Here is a 12,167-nt window from a genome sequence, read left to right as displayed (position 1 = left end):
ACTTCAGGGTGTATAATCCCTGCTGCGTCTTAAACAGTTGTACACCCTTTGCCACTGCAGTTAAAGGGGCGTGGTTAGGGTGGGGGTAAAAACAGGGCTAAACTATGAGGTTTTACCACCCCCAAACTGTGAATGTAATGCGTTTTTTTCCCTGCCTCTAAACACATGTTAACGTCTATATGTGCAAGGACACATAGGCTAACACGAAGGGTGTTTGGAGGCAGAAAAAAAAATGCTTAACACCTAAAAGTGTTTTTTTTTTTATGGCATGAGGCTATAAAAAGTCTGGTCCTATCAAAGTAAAAGCGTGCTTTACCCGGAAATTCAGATATTTTTACTAGCTTCAGCCAAGAGCAGCAATAGGCATTGTAATAAAATCTTAGTGCCAATTGGCTAAAATAATCTTCCATTCTATATGGACATTACTTTGGCGTTTAAAATTTAACATTTGATAAATTGTGACTTTAGCAAACGCCTTGAGATCCCTGGAAGGAAGGGGCAAATATTGATCTACGACAGCCATGTGTCAGAATACTTTGAATATTGTTAAAACTGCAGGAAATAAGATAATGCTATAACAAATATATGTATATTATTAGAGTTGCCTTAGACTTGCTACTTATGTATTTCACTCATTATCCAGAGTTCTCTTTAAATTATTTAGTAATGTGTCTATCTTTACGTATAGGAAAAACAGTTGTGTTTTTAAATGAATAATATGATTTTATTATCTATTTTAGGTATTACAAATCAGTTTTGAGCACTTTCTGAAAAACAAAATGTAATAATCACCATATCTGGCCTGAACTGGTTATAGGGTACATACCGTACATTAAATTGTAGACTTGTATGTCCTCTTGAATGTTAAGGGGCAGAGATGATCATTAAAATCATACAGTGACTAGAACTGGGAGATACAATATAAAAACATGAATTCTGAACTTGCAAATTTGCCCAATAGCCTACAATGCATGGCAAAATTGGCCATGCTTGCTTTCCATAGGAATTTTGTATAAAAACGGTGCTACGAAAAATATGTAGGCTACCATTGTAAAAGTCCTTCTGAAAATGCCAATTCCCTGGCTGTTAGGATGACCCCAGCATGTTATTACTGTGTTATTTGGAACAGATATGCAAGTCAGAATTTGCTCTGGTTTTCATCAGCTGTACGTGTGATATGGGTCAGTGATTTAGAATGCACTGGAGTCGGAGACAGCTCAGTATCTAGTATTTTCAGGAGCTTACTACATATTCCATTTAAGGTCTTGCAGAAATGAATGCTGATAAGAGTAGAGTTGGGGAACTAAGGACCCTTTCACACTTATTCGACTTGTCCCATGATTTGGGACTGCAAAGTAGCATGACAAGTCGTTTCCTATGATTTCCAATGACTACCATTCATCTTAGTACGACTTCAAGTCGTGCCGATTTCAAAGTAGTCCCTGCACTACTTTGGTCCGACTTTGATGCGAGTTCAGGTTCATAGACCTCAAGTCTCCCTTAAATCACGACACAGTAGCTGTAAAATCGTGGCCGCAAAATCTCTGTAAAATTGCGTGACATTGAATTTGCGGTAGTGTGAAAGGGGTCTAAGGCTGATCTTAAATAAGAAATGTCTAATTCAATTCAAAACTAACTTTGTACAAGATGGGTGCAATGAATGTGGTATTCACAAACCTCTACCATAAAGGGAAAATGGACTAAAAACAGAAAACATTTAATTTAATAAATTAGATAGTCATATTCAGTTTAATATGTTCAATATTTTTTCTTTGGCTTAAACTTATTTGTTTTAACATACATTCCAACCTACATGGATATAAAAAAGGAAACATTGCTTTTAACTGAACATTCTGTGCTAAAAGGTAACAACCCTGCTACAACCTCGACTGTAGAGGTTTGAAGGATAAAATTAAAATCTACTGGGGCTTTTCTCCCTCAACATTTATATATTTTTTTTGTGTTTAAACCAGTGCCATAATCTGAAGGATGGATAAAAGGTTTGGCACATTATGAGGGACGTCTGAGGAGGAAAAAAAAAGGAACAGAAAGATGTGGTTCCAAAGATGGTATGGTTGGGAGACCTGTTGCTGCTACAAAAACAGGGGGGGGGGAGGGTGGTCAGCCCCCACTGAGATGATATAAATGAGCCCACATTAGATCATCTTTTCTCTCCTAGTACAGTGACGTTAAAATCCCTCCACTATGCTGCCATAATGTAGTACGTCCTCCACCAGAAGAGCGGTGATAGATGCATTTTAAAATACCAGATGTCTATCCCGTGTCCTACAGAATGACAGAACACCAGACATAGTTCCAGATCTCCAACCCATTAAGCGCCTGAACCTGAAAATATTCACTAACGAGAGATTTGTTTTTTGGAAATTTTTTGGTTCAGAAACTGAGGGAGGAGACGACCAAACATTTTCATTCTCCTTCGTTGTGAATTCTGGGATCCATTGTTGAGTAGAACCGTGGACTCAGTTCTTTACATTTTGTCTTTTTTTTTTTTCTTCTTTAGATTCGCCTCTTTGATTGGTTAAGAAACACCTGCAAACCAAGTAAACTGCTTGTATTGTATCACTTTTACACATGGGCATTATATCTGAAACCGACTGCTGCTGCATGCATGTCATGAACTCATTTTTACTTATTCATGCCATGAATAAAAAAAAAAAAAAATCAGAACTTCCTAATGTGACCTAACCCAAAACAATCATCACATGGTCTTTGAGTTCCTCAAGCATTGTGGATATTTTAAATCATTACAGACTGAAGAAAATCTGTTAATTTAATTAAGTCAAGTCCTGTCAGGAATATTCAAAGTAAGCTAAAAGGCTAAGAAAGGCAACATCAAGGAGTCTAATGCCGCGTACACACCATCACTTTATGAGATGAAAAAAAAACGCCATTTTTAAAAACGTCAATTTAAATGACCGTGTGTGGGGGAAAACGTTGTTTTATGTCTTGTGAAAAAACGATAAAAAAAAATTGAAGCATGCTTCAATTTTATGTGTCGTTTTTCAAAACGTCGTTTTTTGTTTCACAGAAATTGACCGTGTGTAGCAAAAAACGTTGTTTAAAACAACGTTTTTAAACCCGCGCATGCCCAGAAGCTAGTTATGAAGCGAGCTTCAATGGAAAAAAGTAAAGTGATGGTGTGTATGCGGCATAAGGCTCCATGTACACGGGACGTTTTTACAACTGCTCCTAAATGATTAAACTTGACAGATAGTAACCCACATTTAAAAACGTTTAGCGGCGTTTGCATTTAGAAGCATTTCTAAAAAAATTAAAATTTAAATGGCCAAAAACATTTGGCGTCTAAAACATGGAAATCTCTGGCATCTTAACAAATTTTTTCGCTTTCAAACGCTGTTAAAAGCAACTGCCTAAAAACGACTGTAAACGAGACTGTGTACATGGTCACATAAGATAACATTGAATGTGTTCAGGGGCAGTTGAACATCCAACTGCCTCTGAACACGCGTTTAACAGCAGCAGTGTAAATGAGGCCTGACTACCAAGAAGTAAGCTTGCACATAAAAATGTGTAAATATAGTTGTCAATATGAACATTCATTTATAAAACAGTAACACATTTATATACATTACAGCAACTCAGTTTAACGAAAAAATTTATACCTAGCAGCTTTTGTTGCCCATGCTCTACTGGAATGCTTGTATGTTCTGGTCAGACCAACCTTTGGCACTTCCTGCTGGTTCTGAAGCTTGCTGAACCCCTTCTATACATTTTTATTGTCTAGTAAGGGAGTCCATAGCCACAAGCCAACAGGTATAAATGGGGTGCAGGAGTGAATAGGGAAGGTTTAATACTACCACAAAGGGTCTTAACTTTGCCTGAATCAAAACAGACAAAATTCAAGCACAGTTAACCTCTGTCAGATGCCATAGGTATATATTTGAGCTTTATACATACCATCAGCAGCCTTTTTTTAAACTGATCACTTCCACTAGTAAATAGCAAAAAATCTGAAACATTTTACAATTTGAGCCAAAGCAAGGTCATTAAGAGCCGGTTCACAACACCTCGACCTGGGGGGGCGACTTATGTCGCCCCAAGTCACGCAAAATGACAAATTCCATGGAAGTAAATGAGAGCCATCTTAATGCACACTACTGAAGTCGCTCCGACTTCAGAAAAGGTTCTTGTACTACTTCAAGGCAACTTGTACCCATTGATTTCACTGAAGCAACTTTCCAGGAAGTGAAAATAGTTTTCAAACCCCTCCCTCCCACAGAGCAGATTATTATGTGATTGGCCACTGGCAAAGTCGCCTGTCCTGGAGGCGACTTGAAGTCGCCTTGTAAGTCGCTCCAAGTAGCGCTGAAGTCGCGCTCGGGTTGCCTTGTAAAGTCGCGCTGGAAGATGTGTTGCCCCAGTGTGAACCGGCTCTAAAGAGATGAATTTATACATTACTAAGCACAAAAGATCAATGTTTTGAATACCTTATTAAACACAATGTGACTTTTTTTAAGAAAATGTTACAATGGAAATGTAAAAAGTGTAAAACCTACTCACCTAATACAATGACAACCGTTTTCAAAAGATTCATCATTGTGTCACGGTTTCTCCTAGGCCCAGAACTGTGCCTCGACATTCTCATAGTCCTTTGTCGAACATACACAAATATATGTGCATAGAGAACTACCATCACCACAAATGTAACCAAGTTGAAAATGGCCCAGAAAACCAAGTAGGAATCACTGTAGAGAGGAGCCATGTTGGAACAGTGTTCAAGGTCACAAATACAATTCCATCCAACGCTTGGTATAGCTCCCATCACAATAGCCATTGTCCAGATGACTACTATGACAACAACCACTCTTCTGTTGCTCATCCGTGTGTGCAGCTGCATTCTGAATACTGTAATGTGTCTTTCTATGGCAATCGCGAGCAAATTGGCTACAGAAGCTGTCAAGCTAGTGTCGATCAGACCCTGACGAAGCAGCCACGTGCTCACAGTTAATCTTCTAGTGTTAGGACCCGTGTTAAACATTAAGTAAAAGTAAGCTAGTCCTGCAAAAAAGTCTGCAGCAGCCAAGTTCGCCATTAGGTAATAAATAGGAAAGTGAAATCGTCGGTTGACGTAAATAGCCACCATAACCAGTAAGTTGGCTAACATGATGAATATACATACAGTGATACCAAGTCCCATCACCAGCTTGTTGACAGTGTGCCATTCTGTGGCTAGAGGTTTTCCACTCCGGTTATAGAAAAAAGCTATGGTTTCATTGTAGTAACACTGGTGTTCACTCACTGAAGAAGTCTGGTTAAAACAGAAAAAAATTATAGTGTAAGTCAACATCGAAGATAGCAGAACGCAACATTCAAAAATATGTACAAGCAATGTGCATGGGGGAGAAACAACATGATTAGACAGGTTCTGTAAAATGCCTCTGCTCTTTCTGCCAATGTCTGAAATAGGGTTGCCACCTGTCCGGGATTCCCCCGAACAGTTTGGGTTTTGAATCGTGTGTCCAGGTTTCAGTCCTACTAAAACCGGATGCAATATTCATAGAGGAATGTGGCTCAGAACAGGGCCTAACAGGAGGGTGAGGGGGCATTATGCACGCAACATTACTTATTCTCTTTTGAGCGCCTAAAGATGTCCCAGGTCTATTACAATCATATGGTGCATGCTAAAAAATAAAATTTGCTGTGCGCCACTAAAGTGTTCGAGTTTGGCTTGAAGAAAAAGTGGCAACACTAGTCTGAAAGCTGGGACTATCTGAAGCTGCCCACACAATGTAGACTTAAAGTGGATGGATTCTTGTGTCTATAGGCACATTTAAAAATGGCAAGTTTTGGCTTTAGTTTTACTTTAACCTGCCTGGCGGTCTTCCCGAGTCTGACTCAGGGTTAGATTTTCCTGCTGCGAGCGGAAACCCCGAGTCAGACTCGGGCTTGCCTCGCTAGATCCACAGGCACAAGTTACTTACCTTGTCCCTGGATCCAGCGATGCCACCGCGCTGTGTGAGCGAGTGGGACCTCGCTCGATTCACACAGTGCCTCCGTGTGACGCCGATCTCCGTTCCCTGCGACGTTACGACGCACGGGGACGGAGAACGGCGCCAAATTCAAAAAAGTAAACAAACACCTTACATACAGTATACTGTAATCTTATAGATTACAGTACTGTATGTAAAAAAAACACACACCCCTTGTCCCTAGTGGTCTGTCCAGTGTCATGCATGTCATTTTATATAATAAAAACGTTTCTTTCTCCCTGCAAACTGTAGATTGTCCATAGCAACCAAAAGTGTCCCTTTATGTCAAAAATAGTTTTAGATCAGCTAAAAAACAGCGATAATAAATTATAATCACTTGCAGAATTGTGCGATAGCGATTTGTGGGGAAATTCGTCATAAAAAAAAAAAAATAATGACAGCAACAATTCTGCAACTGAGCAAATTTCAGTGATTTTGATTTGATTACATTATTGAATAATTTTTATTATAATTATATTATTATTTGTTATAATTATTTATAATTATTTATTATATTATAATTTATAATTTTGTTTTTAAAAAAATGTCATACCTGGGATGCCTATTAGAATCTTGTTTGGTCAGATTTAAGTGAGTTATTTCTAAAAATTACAGACCTACAATATAAAACGCCAAATTTCCTTGCAAATAATGGTACCGCTTTTAGCATGTTTTTTCTGACAGAATCATACCGCCAGGGAGGTTAAGTAAAAAAAAAAAAATTATATATATATAACACAATACAAACTTTTGAAATCAAAATTAAAGGGTATACAACACTTAAAACTTAAATCACATCTTTAGTAAATCCCCAGTGCTTAAAGAAGAGATCCAGCCCACCCATGAAAAATTTAGAGTCAGCAGCTTCAAATACTGCAGCTGCTGACTTTAAATATATGGACACTTACCTTTCCAGGGAGACCGCAATGTCAGCACCCCAGCCGAACTTCGGATCGGTTGTTGAGTGCAGCCGCTGCCATTCCTGGTAAGAGAACCCTGCAGTGAAGCCTTTTGGTTTCACATTTGGTTTCCTACTGTGCATGCGTGATTGGTTCGTCTGCGGAGGAAGGAGGAGGCGGCCGAGCTTATGAGACACTAGACTGTGGCCCTCATCTCCCACAAGTGGGAAACGGTACGTGTCAAAAACAGGTACCCATTCCATTCCCCCCTTTGGTGCCAAATGTGGCACGGAAAAGGGGGGGGGGGTCACACATAAGCAGAAGTTCCACTCTTAAGTGGAACTTTGCTTTAAAGATGAAAACATTTTAAAAACTGACAATATTGTCTAAATCTTCCCAATGAAGGAGAACTGCATCACTCAATACCACTAATCTAATGACCAAAAAATTTACTGTTCTCACTTTCACAATCAATTATATATCACAATTCGTAATGTTGATTATTATTCTTATTATTATATATCACAATATGTAATATTGATTAGTCTTACTATATAGGATTTCTATAGTGATTTCTATAGCGACAACAACAGTTTACATTGAGGCACATATGCTCCTATAGAAGTTATTTTTTACTGCATACCCAGCCAAAATTTGCCACCAGATGCTCCTATAGAAGTTATTTTTTACTGCATACCTAGCCAAAATTTGTCACCTGTACAAAAGCTGAGGAAAAATGCACCAATGGAAAATCACCTTTTCCAATGGCAAATCTCTATTTTTGACATGTTGGCGTTATATATCTTTCACTTGGATGTTATAAGTTGCACTGAGTAAATACAGCTGGATAAAACACAAATGGTGTCAGTCTTCATTTAATGCTGTAAAGCAACAAAATGTGATTATTTTAAAAGGGGCTGACTCTTTTATATACTCACTGTAGCTCTGCATGTGGATGTGAACACATCTTACATTAGTTAAAACGTTTTTTTTGCTTTTACTTACAATTACTTTTTTTATTATTATTATTTTTTTACTTCCAGGTTGAGTGAGGTACTGCTAATGTAGTAAGAGCCTCATAACTGCATCTTGGGATGTTTGTTTCACATGTTCCAGGAGACAGATCCAGAGCTCCAGGAAATTAAAGGAGATGGATTCATCTGCCCATAGGGTTAATGGCCACCATGAGAAGTATGGGGAGGAGAAAAACCAACGTATGCAAAGAATAAAATGCCAGAAATTATCTATACGTATTCGATAGTAGACTGCAATTTCTAAAAAAAATTGTTCCAACTAAAAGTACTGGCAATTTCAGCTTAATGATAATTAGATAGCGGTTTAAAGAAAGAGAGGGAATGAGTAGTAGTATAGCAGATGTCCAGAGTCTATTCAATCAGATTTCATCTCTGGATCTTATACTCCATTCTGCTTTTAGGGTTTCATTTACACAAAAATTTTGCAATGTGCATTACCCCAATGTGTCGTAATGCTCTAATTTTAGATCATTCATAAATGTCCATATCAAATTACTGCCAATGACCTAAAATGCCTAGTTTTCAACTTCAGGAAGATTTATAAACGTCTCTCAAAGTTTCTAAACTCTAGGTCAGTGACTGAATATTAAGCCTGGGCATCAGCATAACATTCAAAGAATCATATCAATTGTGTATTATAGCTATGAAAATTCTCAAAAGCATTTTTAACATACTTTATTGTAAAGGGTATTGTGTTTTTTAAATTATAAACATGTTCTACTTACCTGCTTGGTGTAATGGTTTTACACAGAGCGACCCGGATACTTCACTTTTATGCCCCACCAGGCTCCTACTCTTCATGATGTGCCACTATAGGAAGGTGCTTCCTATGGTGGCACACCAGAAGGCTCCATCCCAAGCTGTGCTGCCTGTGTCCATAGACACAGACAGTGCGGCTTGGCCCTGCCCCCAATCCCTCATAAGATTTGATTGACAGTAGGAGCCAGAAAGAGAAAGAGCAGAGAGGGTTTTAAGGTAAAAGAAAAAACCCTTCTGCTTTTAGAACCACTTTAATGGCAACATGATAATTCATTCAGAGATCTTGCTGATGGAAATTCAACAAACCTTTGTTAACGTCAGAATAAAAATATGCATGCTCAGACTTTAAGGTTTATGTTCTTTGTAAACTGTACATGGTGAACATAAGAATGTTCCAATTCAGTTATAAGTGTCCCTTGTGATCAAAGTCCATGGGACATGCTAAAACAGTCCCTTTAATAAAAGGCTAGCAGGCAGAAAATGTACTAACTATACACGCAGAAACTAAAAATACACACAAAAGGTGGTAACAAATTGGAAAACACACATTTATGTGGTCGCAAACCCTACAAAAAGAACAAGACTGATACTTTTACTTTTTTTTTTTTTTTAAACACAATACAGACCAAAATTTTCCTTCATTATCTATATTTGAGAGCTGGATCACACTGCAGTACTGCAGTGTCACAAAAATGCATGCTCTATGTACGCTTTTATTTTAAAAAAGAAGTATGGCTTTTCTTTTTTTTTCATTCATACTTACCTCGGTGGATGGAGCATCAAATCGATGCTCCATCTGTCCCCCGCCGTCTGTGCACTGAGAACCGAGCCACCGAACATCGCTGTTGGCTCGGCTCTCACAGATCCCAGAGAGGAAAGAGGCTGACTGTCAGTCAGCCTCTTTCCTCTCTGCTTCTCCACGCTCATTGGAGCGCTGAGCAGTGGAGGGGCGGGGAGAGGCTGTCTCAGTGGCTCGCTGATACGCTGAGACTGCCATCAATCAGGGCAGCTAGCGGATCCCAACTTGGAAGTCGTGATCACGCGCCAGGGATGTATTTAGGTTTTGTGCTGCCCTAGGCCTGACTAAACTTGTGCACCCCCTAATTTAAACATGACCCACCCCTTCCTGTCAAGGCCACGTCCCTTTCTGTCTAAGACCTGCCCTAAACCCTAGACCCACCCCACTTTGAGTGGAAACACTAGTTCTGAGGGCCTGGGGGGCAATGGATTCCCTTAATTTGCATAGATTTCCTCTCACTTTCTTTGGCTATGGGGCAGGAAGTGAAGGGAAATCTCTGCAATGGGACAGGGATGGTAAAAAATAAACTGACAGGGGCTATAACCCTCCCTTACTCTATCCAAAATGAAAAAAAAAAAAAGTGTTGCCTATAGTTCTACTTTAAGCAACAATTTCTGATAATTTTATGGAGAGGACTAAGAAGATATAACCATGCCAATGGTGCAGCAGAAAACATATAGCACAGTGAGGAAGGTTTGTAGTCCAGGATGATAGGACAGTCAAAATTAGAAGCAGCGCCCCCCCCCCCCACACACAGTTGCGGAATGCTGGCCGCCTGCATACCGGAAGCAGTGCGGCTGCTTTATGGGGGCGCTGGACTAATTTGCCTCTCAGCCCAGTCCGGCCCATAAGACTGGCACTACACTAACAGTGTAGCACAAGCCGGCGGGAACTCTTTCCATGCTGCCCCCCTGCAAAGTGCTGCCCTAGGCCTGGGCCTTGTTGGCCTAGGCCAGGATACAGCACTGTCACACGCTGCCCCGACTGATGGCAGTGATGTCAGCGGAAAGCGGACTTCAGACTGCTCTCCTCTGAAAATGGGTCACAGGAGTGCAAACCTAATTGCACTCCTGTGACCCTTAGGAGAAGCCCAGCCTAAAAAGCCCAGGCTGGACAGACATTTACCTTCACTTCCTGTCCCATAGGCAACACAGGAAGGGGGAGGAAATCCCTGCAAATTAATGGAATCTCTTGGGGACCCCTCTATTACTTTTCTGGGGACAACCCAAAATTTTAGATTTTTTTACTTTCACTTTCAATACTAATGTTAAATGGGACACATGGAGAGGGTGAAGCTCCCTAACGGGGACACACACAGCAATAAAAGCTGAAAAGGTTTTAATCCCTCGCTCTCCACCATATCCGACAAACACGCACAAAAAAGTTTTGCCTTTAGCTATACTTTAAGTGGCAACCCAATACAGCTAGGCATTTGCTATGTAGCGCATCACAACTCAAATCTCTTAGGCAAATTTATTAAAACTGACAACATTTTAAACAAGAAAATCGCCTAAACTGCACATCCAGGACAATACTGATTTTGTCATGATTCAGGAAACACCTGGATTTTATGAAAACATCCTGGAATCTAAAGACGACCATTTTACTTAACACAAAAATCACTACAAGAGCCTTTATTAAATCAACCAGCTAAAAAGAGTAATTGGCAGCATATGATAAAAGAGCAACAGATGCAAGAAAACGCATTAAACACATTGTTAAGAACACCATCATAAATAATTATTAGCCACAAGTCAAAATGTCTAAAAACCTATAGTATACAATATATCTTTCAACATTTACCATACACTAGCCATATGTAAAATGTAAAGAGGATAGAGAGACTATTGATCAGGTTAATAGCTAGCTTGTTAAAAAGGATCAAATATATTAACAAAAGTACCATACTCAAGCTCATTAATTGCTTAGAAAGACAAGTTCGTAAATGTAAGGCAATAAGTCTATGTTTAAGTTGTGGTTGTTTCTTTTGAGCACTCTAGTAAAGCTGTGTGGATAGGCTTTACCATCAATTAATAATTCTGAACACGAGCAATAGACACCATAAAGTGTAGTGAAAACCAAAACAAAAAGTAAACAGATGTCTTGGGCTGACAAGTAAATAACCCCAGTGCCCTCTGATCTGTATCTAGGGCTCATTGGTTATCTTTAATGCTCTTTGATGTTTACTGTACTGTGTGAGTGGTATGTGACTTTTCTGTTATATGACCTCATGACAGGCAAAGATAATCAGAATTCCCTTTTAGATAGTTGGTGCCAATAAAGGTCCTCATATCCTTTTGTTTCCTTGTACAGTGCTTTGAAAAAGTATTCATACCCCTTATATTTTGTCATGTTACAACCAAAGACATACATTTTATTGGGATTTTATGTGATACTCACTAGGGGAGTGGGGTCCTCCAGACACTAAAGCCTTGCACACCCGACCAGTTTTCCCATCGGGAAAACTACCATGAGAGCTTTTGGCTGGGAAAAACAGCCGTGTGTATGCTCCATCACAGTTTTCCCCAACAGGAAAACTGCAAAAAAAAAAAAAAAACATCTCTCATTTTTCCCGCCAGGATTGCCGGCGGTTTTTAACCCGGCAGTTTTCCGACAGGAGCATACACACGGCCGGGATTCCCGACCAAAGCTTGCATGGCAGTTT

General features: G+C 39.5%; 1 protein-coding gene across 5 annotated transcripts in view; it reads right to left on the bottom strand.

The window, feature by feature from the left end:
* Positions 1-12,167, bottom strand: part of LPAR1 (lysophosphatidic acid receptor 1) — a 218,065-nt gene that overhangs the window by 31,268 nt on the left and 174,630 nt on the right. For 4 of the 5 annotated variants that reach the window (XM_040360583.1, XM_040360612.1, XM_040360601.1 and 1 more), the window contains one exon: positions 4,543-5,290. In XM_040360583.1, the coding sequence (XP_040216517.1) occupies positions 4,543-5,290 (748 nt within the window). Of the gene's footprint in view, positions 1-4,542; positions 5,295-12,167 lie in introns of all 5 variants that reach the window. The other variant, XM_040360623.1, reaches the window with a different exon arrangement.

The sequence above is a fragment of the Rana temporaria genome, chromosome 1 (assembly GCF_905171775.1).
Source record: "Rana temporaria chromosome 1, aRanTem1.1, whole genome shotgun sequence".
NCBI lineage: Eukaryota > Metazoa > Chordata > Amphibia > Anura > Ranidae > Rana > Rana temporaria.
Note: the sequence above shows the minus strand (reverse complement) of the source record. Positions and strands in the feature narration are given on the sequence as shown.